Raw genomic sequence first — 12,040 nt, forward strand, 5'->3', positions numbered from 1 at the left:
TCCCACAGGAATAAGAGAATATTTCATAGAGGCTTGGTCCAAGCTTCGGAAGAAAGAGGTGAAGCATATGGGTGTGAGGTCCGGTATTGCTCATGAGGCTTATACTCAGTGGGTGATAAACCAGGCTGAGAAGATTGGCATGCCTTACCCCACCATAAGATATGTGTCCGCATCTATTCCAACCATGCCTTTGCCTCTACCTTTGCCTACTCAGGAGATGTATCATGAGCATCTAGCTATGGAGAGCCGAGAGAAGCATCAGTGGAAGACTAGATACTATGAGGCTGAGAATTTGATCATGACCTTGGATGGAAAATATGAACAGAAGACTCATGAGGTTTTGACATTGAAGAAGGAGTTGGCTAAAGCTAGGAAAGAAAGTGAAGAAAAGGATAAGTTGCTTATGAGAGATTCCAAGAGGGCTAGGGGTGCCCGTGACTTCTATGCCCGATATTGCAGCTACGAGTCTGAATCTGAGTCTGACGATGACCCTTCCACTTCCTATGCTTGAGGATTTCTGTTTCCTGTTGTTATTTCCAGTTGTTATTGTTGTTTTACATTTCAAAGTCTATCCCTTGGCTTAGTATTTCAAAGGGAGTTATCTTGTGATGTTTGAATGTTTCAGTTTGTTTAGTAATGATTACAAATCTCTAATTTCTCTAAAACCCTTCGATAACACAAAAAAGAGTCTTTTTTTTTTGCATATGCATTTACACATCTCATGCATCATATGCATTCATTGGTCACAAAAGACTTCCCTCGTGCTCATTGCCTCCTGGTTTTTTCGCCGCAGTCTGAAAAGTGGCTCGTGCACGCAAGATTCACCAACCAGATAGAGTTCATCAAACAAGATTATACAAGAGAAGAAACATGGCTAACTTTGAAGAAGAAAATGCTCAGCTCCGTGTCGAATTGGCTGCTATGAAAGAAGATTTGGCTAAGGCTCATGACGCTATGTCTACTCTGATGGCTGCACAAGAACAACCAGCCACATCTGTTCCAGCTTCTACTGAAATGATTCCATCCATCCCATTATCCACTGTGGCTTCTGATGCTCGGTTTGTTATGCCCAATGGCCGCCCATATGGACTCTCAGCTTTCTATGCTCCTAATACTGCAGCCGGTATTTCTGGTATTGCCCATCAAGGACATATTCCTGCAACAACTTTTGCTTCTACATCTACCTCTATGCCTCAAGTGACTACTGTTGTTACCGATCATGTTGTACACACTGTGCAACAGGTAATCGATGTTGACACTCCGCGTGGACAGGACCCCATAATGGAGGCTATGAGAAAACAGTTAAGAGAGCTAGCTGGAGAGCTCCGCGAGGTCAAAGCTAGCCGTGGGAATGGTGTTTCTGCTAAGGCTCGTGATCTATGCCTGGTATTCCGATTTGAGGTTCCTAAGAAGTTCAAAGTGCCAGACTTTGACAAATACAATGGATCTTCTTGTCCACACAGCCATGTCATTCGGTACGTATGCAAAATGGCCAATTACGCAGATAATGATGCGCTGATGATTCACTGCTTCCAGGATAGCTTGATGGAAGATGCGGCAGACTGGTACACTGGTTTGAGCAAAGACAATATCCATACTTTTGAGGAACTCGCTGCTGCTTTTGAAAATCATTATGAGTTTAACACCCGCTTGAAGCCGAATAGGGATTCTCTTAAGTCTTTGTCTCAGAAATCAGATGAAACCTTCCGTGAATATGCTCAGAGATGGAGAGGGGCAGCTGCCCGTGTTTCTCCTCAGCTTGATAAGGAAGAACTGACACAAACATTCCTGAAAACTTTGAAGAAGGAATATGTTGGGAGGATGATAGTCTCTGCACCAAATAATTTCTCCGACATGGTTACTATGGGAACTCGTCTAGAGGAGGCTGTCAGAGAAGGTATCATTGTTCTTGAAAAGGGTGAGTCCTCAGCTAGCGCGCCAAAGAAGTATGGTAATGGCCACCATAAGAAGAAAGAATCCAAAGTAGGGATGGTATCTGGTAACCAGTCTACAGCTGTTGCTCAGTTACCTCTGCCCTACCAATATATGCAGTACTCTCAACATCCTTTCTTCCCACCATTCTACTAGCAATATCCTCTGCCACCGGGTCAACCACCAGTGCCCGTTAATGCCATTGCTCAGCAGGTACAACAGCAGCCTCCTGTTCAACAGCAACAGCAGCAACAACAGGGTCCTCGGCCCAAGACTTATTTTCCACTGATACCAATGCGGTATGCGGATCTGCTCCCAACTCTACTCGCTAAAGGCCACTGCGTCACCAGACCAGGCAAGCCTCCGTCTACGCCATTGCCTCCCAGGTTCCGACAGGATCTCACATGTGAATTCCATCAGGGCGCTCAAGGCCACGATGTGGAAGGTTGCTACGTTCTGAAGTACGTTGTAAAGGATCTGATAGACAGAGGACGATTGACTTTTGAAAATAGTGTTCCTCATGTTCTTGACAATCCACTTCCAAACCATGCTGCCGTTAACATGATCGAGGCTTTCGAAGGAGTTCGTGTTCCTCGAGAGGCTCCCACTTTAGATGTCCGTAATGTTGCTACTCCTTTGGTGCCGCTACATGTCAAACTTTGCCAAGCTTCTTTGTTTAATCACGATCATGCTTCTTGTTCAGAATGTCTTCAAAATCCTATGGGTTGTTGTGTGGTGCAAGGTGATATACAAAGCCTAATGGATAGCAAACACTTGATTGCCAGTGATGTTTGTGTGATTGTGCCAGTGTTTCATGATTCTCCTGCTGGGGGTGTGCCACGGGCAAGGAATCTTGAACCCTTGGTGATCAGGCTACCTGGCCCAATATCTTATGCCTCCACTAAGGCAATCCCTTACAAGTATGATGCGACTATGATTGAGAATGGGATAGAAGTGCCTCTGGTATCCCCAGCTGCGGTTGGCAACATTGCTGAAGAAATTACAACTCTGAGAAGTGGAAGGGTCTGTCCACCCTTGTTCCAAAAGAAGGTGGTTACACCTGTTGCCACAGTAACTCCACCAGTTGCTCCTCCTGTTGACAAGAACGCCGGCCCATCAGGCCAGTCCATTGAAGAGTCTAATCTCGATGAAATTCTGAGGCTTATTAAAAATAACGATTATAAGATTGTAGACCAGCTGCTGCAAACTCCGTCAAAGATATCCATCTTGTCTTTACTCATGAGCTCAGAAGCTCACAGGAAAGTGCTGATGAAAGTACTGGAACAGGCCTATGTTGATCATGAAGTCTCCGTGGATCGGTTCAACGGAATAGTGGGTAACATTACTGCTTGCAATAACTTGGGGTTTGGTGACGATAAGCTCCCCGAAGCAGGGAAATACCACAACTTAGCTTTGTATATCTCAGTGCACTGTAAGTCTGACATGATATCCAATGTGTTGGTGGACACTGGATCATCCTTAAATGTAATGCCTGAGTCTACATTGAGACAGTTGAGTCATCATGGAATTTCCCTAAGGGGAAGCAGCTATTTGGTTAAGGCTTTTGACGGATCTCGTAAAGATGTTCTTGGAGAAGTAGATCTGCCAATTACCATTGGTCCTGAGACGTTCCAGATCACTTTCCAAGTCATGGACATCAATGCTTCTTACAGTTGTCTCCTCGGAAGACCATGGATTCACGATGCTGGGGCAGTAACTTCCACTCTGCATCAAAAGCTCGAGTTTGTGAGGAATGGTAAGCTTGTCACTATACATGGTGAAGAAGGGTATCTGGTTAGCCAAGTGTCATCTTTCTCTTGTGTTGAAGCAGGATCCGCTGAAGGGACGTCATTTCAAGGCTTGACCGTTGAAGGTGCAGAGCCCTGGAGAGCTAGTGCTAGTATGGCTTCATGGAAAGACGCCCAGAAAGCTGTTCATGAAGGGCAAGCTGCTGGCTGGGGCAAAGTGATACAGATTTTGGAGAACAAGCGTAAAGAGGGCCTTGGGTTCTCCTCGACCTCAGGCGTTTCAACAGGAACTTTCTATAGTGCTGGGTTTATTAATGCTATTGCTGAAGATGCTGCTAAAAGTAGTTATGTGCCTACGTTTGTTGTACGAGGAGGCACCGTGAGAAATTGGGAGGCCATTGATGTTCCTTTAGTCATGCATGCTTCAATGTAATGTGTCTTGTTGCTCATGCTTTTCTTTGTTTTCAAAATAACAATCATTTCGCTCTGCCCGAGGCGAAAGTGATGACCTTGTAAGGGCATGTTTGTTTCGGCATTGCCGTTATCAATAAAAGTTGTCGTCTTTTCCGCGACTCTTTGTTTTTGTACTTTTTAGTGCCTTTTTCTTGGAAATAATGGTAATGCCAGAAAAAACCAAAACATCTGTATTTTCTTATTAATTTCAAAAAATCTGCATGAAAAACATTTTTCTAAAATCATCACAATCATATTATGCAGATTGAACCATAATAAACCTGTTGAACACAGTGACCCTATGGTTCTTCCAAATTTTGAATTCCCTGTATACGAAGCTGAAGATGAGGAAGATGATGAAGAGATACCGCATGAGATCACTCGACTGCTTGAGCAAGAAAAGAGAGCCATTCAGCCTCACCAGGAAGAGATTGAGCTTATCAATCTGGGTACTGAAGAGAACAAGCGAGAGATCAAGATTGGTTCTGCACTTGAGCCAGAAGTGAAAAAGAAGATTACTCAGCTTCTCCGTGATTATCCAGATGTCTTTGAATGGTCCTATGAATATATGCCGGGTCTAGATCCCAAGATTGTGGAGCATCGGATACCGACAAGACCTGAATGTCCTCCTGTCAAACAGAAATTGAGAAGGTCTCGTCCAGACATGGCTCTTAAGATCAAGGGTGAGGTGCAAAAACAAATTGATGCGGGCTTCCTCATGACAGCTGAATATCCTGAGTGGATTGCCAACATTGTGCCAATACCAAAGAAAGATGGGAAAGTTCGAATGTGTGTTGATTACAGAGATCTGAATAAAGCCAGTCCAAAAGATAACTTCCCATTGCCTCATATTGATGTGCTTGTTGACAGTACTGCTCAATCCAAAGTGTTCTCCTTTATGGATGGTTTCTCCGGCTATAACCAGATAGAGATGTCGCCTGAAGATAGAGAAAAGATGTCCTTCATCACTCCATGGGGAACGTTCTGTTATAAAGTGATGTCGTTCAGCTTGATAAATGCTGGTGCTACCTATCAAAGGGGTATGACTACTCTGTTTCATGATATGATTCACAAAGAGATTGAAGTATATGTCGATGACATGATTGTGAAATCAAGTGATGAAGAGCAGCATGTTGTGTATTTGAAAAAGATGTTTGAAAGATTGAGAAAGTACAAGCTGCGGTTGAATCCTAACAAGTGCACATTTGGTGTAAGATCTGGAAAGTTGCTAGGCTTCATTGTCAGTCAAAGAGGCATTGAAGTTGATCCTGACAAAGTCCGAGCCATCAGAGAGATGTCGGCCCCTCAAATTGAAAATCAAGTCAGGGGTTTCCTCAGACGCCTGAATTATATTTCAAGATTTATATCTCACATGACTACTACCTGTGGACCAATTTTCAAATTGCTCAGAAAGAATCAGTCTGTTGTATGGAATGATGAGTGCCAGGAAGCTTTTGATAGCATTAAAGAATACTTGTTGGAACCACATATCCTTGTCCCGCCAGTGGAAGGAAGGCCTTTGATTATGTACCTGTCAGTATTAGATGAATCCATGGGTTGTGTTCTCGGTCAACAAGACGAGACTGGAAAGAAAGAGCATGCTATCTACTATCTGAGCAAGAAATTCACCGACTGTGAGACTCGGTATACAATGCTTGAAAAGACTTGTTGTGCTTTAGCTTGGGCTGCCAAACGCCTGCGTCATTATATGGTGAATCATACAACTTGGTTGATATCCCGCATGGATCCAATCAAGTACATCTTTGAAAAGCCTGCTGTTACTGGAAAGATCGCACGTTGGCAGATGCTGTTGTCTGAATATGATATTGTAAAGCTCAAAAAGCAATCAAAGGAAGTGTCCTTGCTTAGCATCTTGCTTGTCAACCTCTTGATGATTACCAGCCAATTAAGTTTGATTTTCCTGATGAAGAGATTATGTATCTGAAAGCAAAAGACTATGAAGAACCACCGATCAATGAAGGGCCGGATCCCAATAGCAAATGGGGGTTGGTATTTGATGGCGCTGTCAATGCCTATGGTAAAGGGATTGGGGCCATTATTGTAACTCCACAAGGGCACCACATTCCTTTCACTGCACGAATAACTTTTGAATGCACGAATAACGTGGATGAATATGAAGCATGCATCTTGGGCATTGAAGAAGCCATTGATATGAGAATTAAGCATCTTAATATCTACGGTGATTCCGCGCTTGTCATTAATCAGATAAAAGGTGAATGGGAGACCCATCATGAGAAGCTGATCCCTTACTGTGACTATGCAAGACGTCTGTTGACATACTTTACCAAGGTTGAGTTGCACCATATCCCTCGGGATGAAAACCAGATGGCTGATGCCCTTGCTACTCTGTCTTCCATGTTTCGTGTGAATCACTGGAATGACGTGCCCATAATCAAAGTGCAGCATCTTGATAGACCCGCTCACGTGTTTACTATTGAAAATATGCCAGATCAGGCTGATGAAGATATGAATGATGGAAAACCTTGGTATTATAATATCAAACAGTTCTTGCAGAATCATGAATATCCACCTGGTGCTTCCAACAGGGATAAAAAGACCCTGAGGAGATGGGCTAGTAGATTCCTTCTGGACGGAGAAATCCTATACAAGAGGAACTACGACATGGTCTTGTTGAGATGTGTTGATGAACATGAAGTTGAGAAATTGATGCACGATGTACATGACGGCACTTTTGGGACCCATGCTACAGGTCACACTATGTCAAGAAAACTGTTAAGAGCCGGCTATTACTGGATGACTATGGAGCGTGACTGCTACAGACATGCCAAGAGATGCCACAAATGTCAAATCTATGCTGACATGATTCATGTGCCTCCACATGCCCTCAATGTTATATCTTCCCCATGGCCTTTCTCTATGTGGGGCATTGACATGATCGGAAGAATTGAGCCAAAAGCTTCCAATGGACATCGTTTCATTCTAGTGGCGATTGATTATTTCACCAAGTGGGTTGAAGCTGCTTCCTATGCAAATGTGACCAAGCAAGTGGTAGTGAAGTTTATCAAGAATAACATCATTTGTCGATATGGTGTTCCTAACAAAATCATTACTGACAATGGTTCCAATCTGAACAATAGCATGATGCAAGCTTTATGTGAAGAATTCAAGATTGAACATCACAACTCTTCTCCTTATAGACCTCAGATGAATGGTGCAGTTGAGGCCGCTAACAAGAATATCAAGAAGATTGATCTGAAGATGGTCACTACTTACAAAGACTGGCATGAAATGCTACCTTTTGCCTTGCATGGTTACCGTACTACGGTGCGCAGTTCAACCGGGGCAACGCCTTTTTCTCTGGTATATGGCATGGAAGCAGTTCTCCCTCTGGAAGTGGAAATTCCATCTCTTCGAGTGATCATGGAAGCAAAATTAACGGAGGCTGAATGGTGTCAAAGTCGGTATGATCAGTTGAATTTGATTGAAGAGAAACGCATGGATGCTATGGCTCATGGACAGTTGTATCAAGTGCGAATGAAGAATGCTTTTGACAAGAAAGTCCGGCATCGTGAATTCAAGGAAAGCGAACTTGTATTGAAAAGAAGGATAAGTCAGCAACCCGACCCAAGGGGCAAGTGGACACCTAACTATGAAGGTCCTTATGTTGTCAAGAAGGCTTTCTCTGGTGGTGCTTTGATCCTCACACACATGGATGATTTTGAACTTCCGAATCCAGTAAATGCCGATATAGTCAAGAAATACTTTGTCTAAAAATGTGAAAAGAACAGCGTGGTAGGTCGAAAACCCGAAAGGGCGGCCTAGGCAAAAATGCGCTTCCCGGTGGATCAAAACCCGAAAGGGCGATCCAGGCAAAAGTTAGGGACAAAAAAAATGAATATAAAAAAGCTCGCCGAGATTGTACGCAACTCAGGCAAAAATGAGATTGATAATAAAAGACAGGTAACTATATCTAGCAAATCACCATCACCCCTTGGGGCATCTGCAGCTGTCAATGATCGTCTTCATCAGAAGCTTCTGTACCTGTGAATTCAAAATTTCTACGAAATGTAGCGGTCATCGTGTTCAATGTACCACCAACCAATAAAACTACCATTTTCCAAGCTTTGTAAATCCGTGGAGTTATGCCTTTGACTGACTCTCACTCATCTACATCAATTTGAGCCCGTGCTGTTATTTGAAACTCTACTTTCTTTCTACTTTCAATGCCGTGTACAGAATATTTTCTTTCTATTTGATAATGTCAATGTCTGAAACAAACACTTTTGAAAATTGAAAAATCTTTTCCGTCTATTTTGAAAGCAAACATGAGCAATAGGATACATTCCAGTGAAACATGCATGAATAAATGAGTGTCAATGTCTATTTCAACACATGTTAAAATCAACCAACAAAAACAAAGACATTTTTTGGAAGAGAACTACATGGAGTTTGATCCCTTAAAAGGGTATGTAGGCAAGAAGTCAAAACTTCTCCAAGTCCAATAAAACAAAAATTCAAACACATTCTTCTCCCTCCAATTCTTAACTTAGTAAACCCTTAGGTGTAAATAGTACCTTCAAATAGCATTTAAAAATAAAGCGCGCTCGTTGAAAATAAAGACGGTTCCTATAGGATACTATAGTCGTTATGGGTGCCTAACACCTTCCCGTAATGAAAACAACTCCCGGACCTCGATTCTCAAGGGTTTTTCTTATTTTTCCCTTCCCAAGAAAAAATGAGATATCAACGGTTAAAAAGGTTCAAACTTAATCAATGTTTGACACCCGAAAAACCAAGATAAAACAGTATTGACTAAACTTAATAACCTTTTAATTTCATATGGTCAATGATGATAAAAGGCAATTAACATATCTTAATGTTATTTTACTTTTTTTTTTTGGTTACATGAGAAAAAGTCAAAGCAAAGCAAAAAAAATAAAATAAAAGAGACTAATGGCCACGAGGATAAGCAACACCCATACGATCTGCCGTAAGCAATAAACGAAGCTCAGCTGGAGGATTAAGCACGATCAATAGATCACTCGTAGACCTTGTTCCAAGCTTGGCTAAGAAGTCAGCACACATATTACCCTCTCTGAGAGTGTGACATAAATGAAAAGTCCAATCTTTAGCCATGTACTTTCTAATAATAGCTATCTCATTTCCATAATGGTGAGTGGAAACATCAGCATACCACACTAGGTGAATAGTATGCATGGAATCAGTGTAGCAAATAATGTCTCTCAGGCCTTCATCGCAACAAATTTGAATCCCATTCATTAATGCCAAGATTTCAGCATGAAGAATATTTGAGTAGCCAATATTTCCATGAAAGCCACACATAAATTGTCCAACGAAGTCACTAATTAAGCCACTGAATCCTGCCATCCCCGGGTTGGTTTGAGCACAACCATCCACATTAAGAATATAAATTTACTTGAAAAACCGTTTCTTCTCATGATGATGGTTGACCAATATGATATCACATAATCATATAATTATATGTAATTATATATATATATATATATATATATATATATATATATATATATATATATATAGGGCATATCAAGTGAGAGTGGTTTTTATTGTGAGAGATGAGAGGGTTAAATCACAACCATTGAATCAATCTTTATGGTGTTGTTTAGTTTTTAAAACTGCATCGTATAATCAATTCACCTCCTCGTTTCTCTCGCTGTCTTTCTCCCCTGATGCTATTGCAATTTCTTCTTCTCTTTTCATATGCGAGTTTTCTCCAGAAATTGGGCAAATTCAATATATCAAGTCCAGATTTTAATAAAAATAAATAAATATATTCACAACTTTAGAATCACACGGAAAAGAAATTGGGATAATATATTTTTTTTCCTCGTACTGGTCATCTTTTAATTAAATTCATTAAGCATTAATCATAAAATTGAAACCAAAAGGGTAGATCCTCATGAACCCAAAAACATAAAAATTGAACTTTGTAAGACCTCCATGGTAGAAGGTACAAAATGAGAAGATTGAAACAAGAAGGGTTGTAGTTGTTGTGAATCGCTGAGGAAGGAGACAATTGGGGAAATGGAGATCTGGAATATGAGAATGGAAAGAGGAATAATCGTTTTAAATCTCAAATAAAATTCAGTAATTTTTTTATATGATGTTGAATCTCGAACTAAACGTTTTGCCAGGAATCAAATTGTTGTGAGGTGTGAGGTAAGGGAAAAGTCAGAACTATAATGGGGAGAAGGAGGAGAAAGAATAATCCCACGTACAGAGAAAGGAGAGACCACATAAAAATTTGAACCGTTAAGATTGATCTAAGGGTTATGGTTTAACCCTCTCATCTCTCACAATAAAACTCCTCTCACTTGATATGTCCTCTGTATATATATATATATATATATATATATATATATATATATATATATATATATATATATATATATATATATATATATATATAAAGTCGTACAGTTGATTCCATATATATACATATATGATCAACCATTGACTCTTATCAATTTCTATATATAAATATACATAATCATTTGATAATATATGACGTACACTAACATTTAATTTAATTTTTATTTATTTCAAAAATAAATAATTATAATATGCTCACATTATTTATATATATATTATTTGTATTCTTTGTACTAGCAAAAAATACAATAATATTCCACTTAGAAAATTTATATTTTTGATTAATTAAATTTTTCCATTTAATCATCAAATAATAAAATAATTCTTTAGCAAGAACTAGAACACTCGTTTGTGTGTGACCCTGTAGGTTCAATACTAAACTGGTAATAGATTAATCAAATTAATATATTAATCAAGGTAGGCGTCTAGTAACACTCCTTAACATCCAGGTAGTATGATGTATTACTTTACTTTCAAGAACCAGTTAGAATAATATAATATTTTTCTTCCGTCGTTACAACTCTTGTTAACTCTAGAGCATGGTACAATTGTCAAACTCTAATAAGTTAACATACATGACTTAAGAAACTCATTTCTTCTTTCATTCAATTTCCCTGGCCAGGGTTTTAATTTTTATCATAGAGTTCAAACTCATTACCAAGAGTTGACAGATCTCATCTTGATTAGTCATTAATTATACAAGTATTTAATCGTATCCAATATCCTTTCAACTAGCACCCTAAGGTATTAGGTGTTCAGAATCAAAATACAATAAATAACATGTTAATTACCATGACAATCTCAGGTCAAAGAAAATCATTATATTCTTTCTTGAGAATTTTTCTATTGACATTTTAAGGTAATATCGACCATTAGAAATTCTCAGTCGAGTCAGTTCAATGATCACATCACTATATGTTTTATCTATATATGTAATTTAATAAATGAGACTTATTAATCTTTATCCAATAAAGACTATCACATATATATTGATCTATCCGAATTATTGATGCCCTACTCACAATAATCATACGATCAAGAACAATATAGATTAAAAATAATAAAAGACTTGTTTCTCATTATCATAATCTCTATCATGATAACAAGTCTATAGTTTTAATCAAGGACGTTATCAAATTAACTATTTCACTAAACAGTAAACAATATAATGAATATTTATTAAGTCTAAAATTGGTTACATAATTGATTGGATCTTGGGCATCCCCAACAACTAGTGCTCTTCATATACGAAATGATCTAATCGCTGCAATCAAGGTATCTTATATTCTGCATTTTCACAGTTCAGTATTGCTGTTCAATACAGTAATTACCGATGTGATACATTGTTTGCAGGATACGATGATTCATTGGCGAAGAATGTCAGGATACAATAATTTTTGGGTGCCAGGGCTGGATCATGCAGGAATCGATACACAGGTTCTATTTCTAGATTGAGAAGTTATATTGTTCTTATTTTTTTTTTTTTTTATAATTTATCATCGATTGTGCAT

The 12,040-nt window shown here is 39.4% G+C and overlaps 1 protein-coding gene across 1 annotated transcript; it reads right to left on the reverse strand.

Moving 5' to 3' along the window:
* Positions 1–9,065: 9,065 nt before the first annotated feature.
* On the reverse strand, positions 9,066–9,503 carry LOC146916020 (uncharacterized). The gene has a single exon (XM_085721515.1). The coding sequence runs from the start codon at positions 9,501–9,503 to the stop codon at positions 9,066–9,068; it is 438 nt and encodes a 145-aa protein (XP_085577641.1).
* Positions 9,504–12,040: the final 2,537 nt, after the last annotated feature.

Source organism: Medicago sativa, chromosome 6 (assembly GCF_051527215.1).
Source record: "Medicago sativa cultivar Bolivia chromosome 6, Bolivia_mono, whole genome shotgun sequence".
Classification (NCBI taxonomy): Eukaryota; Viridiplantae; Streptophyta; class Magnoliopsida; order Fabales; family Fabaceae; genus Medicago; species Medicago sativa.